The sequence below is a fragment of the Trichoplax adhaerens genome, genomic scaffold (assembly GCF_000150275.1).
Source record: "Trichoplax adhaerens TRIADscaffold_8 genomic scaffold, whole genome shotgun sequence".
Taxonomy (NCBI): Eukaryota; Metazoa; Placozoa; class Uniplacotomia; order Trichoplacea; family Trichoplacidae; genus Trichoplax; species Trichoplax adhaerens.
This window is the reverse complement of record NW_002060950.1, coordinates 3,314,301-3,320,820: the sequence shown is the minus strand read 5'-3', so window position 1 is coordinate 3,320,820 and position 6,520 is coordinate 3,314,301. Positions and strand designations below refer to the sequence as shown.

Below are 6,520 nucleotides of genomic sequence, written 5' to 3'. Positions count from 1 at the left end.
GTACTCCTTAATTGCTTATTAGAAATAATGTAGAAATTTGAATAATTGTTAATTATGCCCTTTACAAAATTTACTTCGCATCGAAGATAATCATGGTAAATAAAGGGGAAAAAATTGTTATTGTACTTAATGTCAGACAGCACCATGTTATTATTATGCTCTTATATATTTTTGTTATTTGCTTCGAATAAATTATATCAGGTATCAGCAGACTAAAATAATTTTAACCTTTGCCCATTATTCTTCATTTCTCATTTTTCATGCGTTAAGTTAAGTTATGTAACTTTGTAATTTCATGTCATATAATTGAATTAGACTTTCTTTGAAACGTAAAATTCCTATCTAGAAGTTGTAAAGCGTTGTGGTTAGATTGGCAAATTGATTTCTCTCTGCACAGGCGAGGTCATAAATAAGAAATACGCACTTATAGTCTTGAAGCTTGATCGTCATTACCATTTTCTAAAGTTTGCTAAACGCATATATCTGTTGAGAAGGATGGTAAATCATTACCGTTTTAAAAATAATTACGTTATCATCAGAACTTATCATCTGAAGCTAAATGTTATTAATAGTTTAAAATAAAGGTTTCAATACCCCATTCTGGGGCAAGCTCACTATGTAGTACAATAGAAATTAAAGACATTTTTAAATATTTAAGATTTCCGCTATTCTAGTAATACAATGTTCTTAAAATTTGATTGCAGCCATTTATAAGAAATTTGAATATGTTAATAAATGCATACGCATATAAATATTACAAGAATACGGAAAAACATAGAAGTTTGATTTTCGAGGCAAAAACGATTTAATTGGAAATTAGCGAAAACAATTGAAATCAACTGTTTAGCCTTAATTCTATTTGAAATAGGCTTCAATCAACGAAAATGATAAAACGCAATGACTAAAATCAAAATATCTGTCTAAAAAGTTTAGTAGATAATTAAATTATCATTCTTAAGGTTTTCATATCGGAATTTCAGATATGCTGATAATTAGCTGACATTTAAGTGAGGCAGTTATTACAAGTAAAGATCTTTCTAAATCTATATGGAGTACAATAAATTGTTTTTATTGCAAAGTATTTACTCTAGTAATAGAGTATTTTAACTTTATATTAAAAGTAATTATGATTCATTTGTATATGGTAATAAAATACCATAATTTGTGGTTTTCAAGGCGGATATATGCTTTAATTGAAATTAATGAAACAAGTTAAAGCAGACTCCGTAGTTAAATAAAAATCATAAGACATATGAAAGAAAAAGTATATGGATATGCTAAAAGGAATTTGTACGTAATGCTATGTTGCGATTACGGTAATAACCTTGAATTTTTTAGCTAAAAATTTGAGAAATTGTAAATTTCCTTATGATCATTTATCTAAAGCTGATCTATAATAGGTTTATTTAATTGCAAGGTATTTATTTTACTTTTGTGGAAAGAACATTTGAAGTCTAAAGTGTAAATATTTTTATTAAATTCGATTATGGTAATAAGACACTTCAAGATTTGCGACTTTTACGGTAGGAGATTTAATTAAAGTAGTGAAACAAATCACACCAGATTTTCTCTCTTAATTCTTATTAGCAGATATTATGATGTTTTCTACAAATCACAAAATACGGAAACAAAGAAGTTGCTTAAAATATTCAACTAGGTAGGGCAATTGATTGCTTTAAACATTTAGGCTTGAAATTCATGAAGCTGAGTTTGGACGAGAAAACGATCACATGCAAAGACCTATTTGAATATAGTAGATTATTTTATTAAAGATTCTTTACTTTACTCTAATAAGGCAGTATTTCAATTTTAAATTAATAGTGGCGGCGCAAATAATTTTAGTTCCAGTAATATAGTATTCTCTACTTTAGACTGGAAGCGTGTATACGAATTTAGATTATAATAATAAAATAGATAGGGAAATTTCTGGTTATTAAAGACTATTTCAACTATAAATTAAGAATAGATCTACAAATTTTTTAAATTTTAGTAATACATTATTCTCAGCTTTAGAGTAATAGCGTATTTAAAAATTTCGAATATAGTAATGAAACAGGGAAGAAAATTATTGCTTATCGGATGAGGTGGCTTAATTGAAGATAAGGATCCATACTAGAGGAGATCTCTGTGAATTAATTTTAAAGTATATCTTAGTTGAATGATTGGAAAAGCTAGTAGGAAAATACGTTATTCAATGAGGAATATACAATCTAATTAAAATATATTTCAAAAGAAATTGCTGTATCGAACATCGAATAAATAATATCAGCTGATGTACGATACTAGAGTTCATATTGTAATCAAAGAGGATAAGAATTTACCTTTACAATTCTTAATCGAATTATTCGTTGTTATGCATTGAAAATATATTCAGTTTTATAACTTTCCTCCATTGTTAATTGTACTTCTTGAATTATAGGTAATAGAATGCTCTACAAGTTAAATCAACGAATAGAAGTCTTTGCAATATATCATTAAGTTACTATAAATTATAGTAATTTATACCAAGCTAATAATATATTACGGCTTCCGTGTTATAGAATACGGTATTCAACTTTAATCATATTTAGGATTACTGTTAGTAATCCATTTAATTTTAATTATTATGCAAACATAACATTCCAACAATGCTCATATTTCGACTTCTTCTCGTATTGTCGGTATTACAATGCAAAAAATGTCGATTGTAGGATCATGAGTTTCTTAATTATTATTAGAAGATACAAATCCAGTTATTCAATATTTCTTATCTGCTCGCCGCGATTCGCTTACTACGCTTATTATCTTATTTTAAGAGCTGAGTAAATAATCTCTGCACATGTTATGTTATTTACCTTCAGGCTATTCAAATTTATTTCTATTTAAGTAATTCATGGAATAATTAAGTTCTGCTCTCACAATTATGCTTGCCAGATCAGATAGAATGCATCAATAAAATGCGGAATTTCAGTTAATTTAAAGTATGTGATATATACCAATCACGAAATTCCAAATTTTAGAAAAATAAGGGCTTTATTGAATCTTATACAAAGATTAACTACACACAGCTTTGCTTTAGCCGAATACTACTGCTAAAGACTTCTAGAACGAACTAACAGAATAATCTAAAGTTGCATGCTTTTATACTTTTCGTAGCATTCGCAGCTACAATCCGCATGGCAACCTTTTACCTTATTTTACACATAGTTAAATTATTCTTGGTAAGACTATTCTGCTGCGGACCATCATTAATCCAATATGGATACGACTACAGTACTTACGTAGACATTATTCACACCAGCCAAAGTACAATGAATTAACCATATCCTAATATACGATTTACAGTTCTATTTTTACCTATAGCCTTATTAGTAACTCAACAGCTTACTGTATATAGTCATCTGTATTCTAGCATAGAGTCTCTACCACTACAGTCTATAGTTATAGCTACCAAATATCTCTTACGATAAATATCTACCGTACATTATACTCCATATGGCTAACAGTCTACAATCACAATACTAAGTTACATTACAAAGTATAATTAGCAACGTGATTTATGCCACCAACAATGCTTATTAAAAACTCAATAGTATTTGTTCCTGCTCTTATTTAATGTATCAATGATCAATTAAAAATTGAAATATTTTTACGGTACATTAATTTTTTAAATTACTAATAAAGATTAGTGAAGTGACACGTTCCTACGCTTAAAATTGAAAAAGGTTATTGCTTAAAGTAATTTTAAGGCAATAAATTTTCATTTTAGGTTATGGCTATTTTAATAATCCATAATCATCTAATGAATATGAAAAGCAGTCAAATATTATGTTTAGAAGTTCAATTATTCTCAACTACAAAGTCAAATCAGTTAAAATACGATAGTCTAATGAACATAAGGCTATTAAACTATTATTATCGTGACTAAACCGTAATTTTAGCCTGCCACATCTTATTACTAGTTGAAATAATACGAATGCTGTAAATAGCTTCAAGACATTAATCAAATGGAGTTAAACTATCAATTCTATAAAGAATAAGATAAAGAATCATTACTCTAAGCGGCTTTAATGAAGTTTAGAATTTTATACTTCTTAATCGGTTGACATTGCCTCATTATCTTTCGATATATACTTTTGTACTACAGTTGAATTTAAATCAGCTGTTGCAGTTGTATTTAAATCAGCAAATTCTGTTGTAGTTGAATTTGCAACTATGCCTGCGGCTGTATTAGAAACTATGATCGTATTTGAATTGGCAGCTGCAGTGGAATTGACAGTGTCGATCTGACCATTATCACTGTTTGTATAGACGCTAGGTACAACAGCTGAATTTTTGATGAAATTGAAACAGCAAGAAAAGTACAATTGTCGGATATGCTTATTGAAAATGCAATAAATGATTGGATTATAAATCGCAGTAAATGGTACCACAAATCGACTGATTCGTACAATTCCTCCAGCTATTGGATAGTTAGGATCCACCACTATCTTAGCTGGTAATGATCTTGTTATTGCCATGATAGCCAGTGATATAGCCCATGGTGTAGAAAAGGCTAAAAATATAATCGTTGTTGTTAACAACATATAGATAGTTCTCCGTTTTAACTTTTTGCTTTTGCTAGAGTCAGTTTGTCCCTGGACTGTTTTCCTTAATCGATGCAATATTAATGAATATAATGTAATAATGACTACGGTCGGTAGAGCAAACTGGAAGATAAATATTACAACAAAAATGATGGCGGTCCAATTAGTAAATTTTTCAAAGGCAACACATTGTTTTGGTATTACGTTCGTGACAGATGTTGTGATAATAAATGGGAAAGAAATAGATAAAGAAATAATCCATGCTATGAGGCATAGGAAATTAGCTTTTTTACGGGTTAATTCAGAAGTAGGCCGAAAAATTGCAAGATATCGCTCATTACTGATCATAATTAATGTTTGTATAGACGCACTGTAAGATAAATACAGTGGAAATATTGCAAAAATTTTGCAGAGTGCAAGATAGATATTTAATGGTATTCTAAACCTTGCTTCAAGCGAGTTGACGATAACATTAGATAGACTTCCTAGGCTCAATATCATATCAGAAACTGCTAGGTTGGCAAGCAGGCAATATGTTGGCTTTTTGAAAGATTTCTTAGTATAGAAACCTATAACAAGTATTATATTAGGAATAATTCCCATGCATCCAGCTATGGTTAATAAGAGTTGTATCGGGTTGGCTGGTCTCTGTCTGATATTATCTGTAGCATTGCTGAAATTTCGGCAATTGTTGCCAATGCACGATGCTAATTTACTTGCATTCATGGTAGAAGATGAAATTTTTTTGATTAGGCCAAATATGTATATTGTTTAGAACTTAAAATTAAAGATTAAGTTTTGCAATAATGAGAATTAATATTTACCTACACAATCTTATTTCAATATTAATTAAATCTTACACTGAAAACGACTTTGCCTATACCTTTAAAGAAAACAAATTTTTAGGAGGAAATTTTCATTAAGAGTTGTGACTGTCTGTTATGGTATCTTTCTATCTTGTCCACATTGACAGCTAGTATTAATTAAAATCAAATATCCGCCTTCTGATAGAAATTCAAATGAGATGATGGAAACTTGAATGTTGTCTAGGTATATATTGATATAGTGAATTTATTTTTTTAATACAACAATAGCATAAGTGCTAAAATTATATTCATATAATTAAGTTTGTCAAGTACTACAAGAATATAATAATTATCATTCTCGTAAATTCTAAATTAAGTAAAGATTCATCCTTAGCATAAAGAATTTAATGAATAGCAATGACAATATTGACATAAAAGGCATTTTATTAAAATCTCTTATAACTGGACACTTACCTTATTATTTTGAAATTGCACTGTTTAGATTGTTTAGTACTGAAAAATTTGGTAAGATACAGAAATGCGCAAGATCTTCCTATTTTGCATGAAAAATTAAAGGTTACATACTCTAAGTTCATTTTTCTAGCAATGAGGCAATTGATCATTCGATCCTAGTCTGTCAACTCATCGGAGTTGCAGTTAGTATATTCCAGTTACTGACATTTGTAAGCAATTATAATTGTTTGAGAAGTCTAAGCACCATTGTGTGCGCTGTTTGATTTAGTTACGTTTATTAGTGAGATTCATCGTGATCTATATTGTTTCAGTTAGACCGTAAGGTCAAATAATATTCAACGTCGTTTTGGATCATTTACTTGGTATCAAATAAAGAGTAACCTAGAACTAACAAATATCGGCCAGGTATTGATTATTTGTATGGAAGTAGTCCAATCAGTACATTAGTCGGAGTACCTCGAGAACTTCCCGCATCTGCGGATGAAATAGTTCACAAGCAATATCTTAAAAATACTGAACGGTCACAGCATATCATCTAATATTTAATTGTACTCGATATACAGGCCTTAGAGTAATAGAAATCTTAAGAGCGCTATTTTATTTTATTGCCTGTGAAAAATAGTGCTACGAAAGGAGTTATAAATTAATGTAATTATAATGAGCTTATAAATATTC

The 6,520-nt window shown here is 29.4% G+C and overlaps 1 protein-coding gene across 1 annotated transcript; it reads right to left on the bottom strand.

Moving 5' to 3' along the window:
- Positions 1–4,073: 4,073 nt before the first annotated feature.
- On the bottom strand, positions 4,074–5,291 carry TRIADDRAFT_58780 (uncharacterized protein; the record flags this gene model as incomplete). Its single annotated transcript, XM_002114662.1, has 2 exons — positions 4,074–4,935; positions 5,011–5,291. The coding sequence occupies 2 exons, from the start codon at positions 5,289–5,291 to the stop codon at positions 4,074–4,076; spliced, it is 1,143 nt and encodes a 380-aa protein (XP_002114698.1).
- Positions 5,292–6,520: the final 1,229 nt, after the last annotated feature.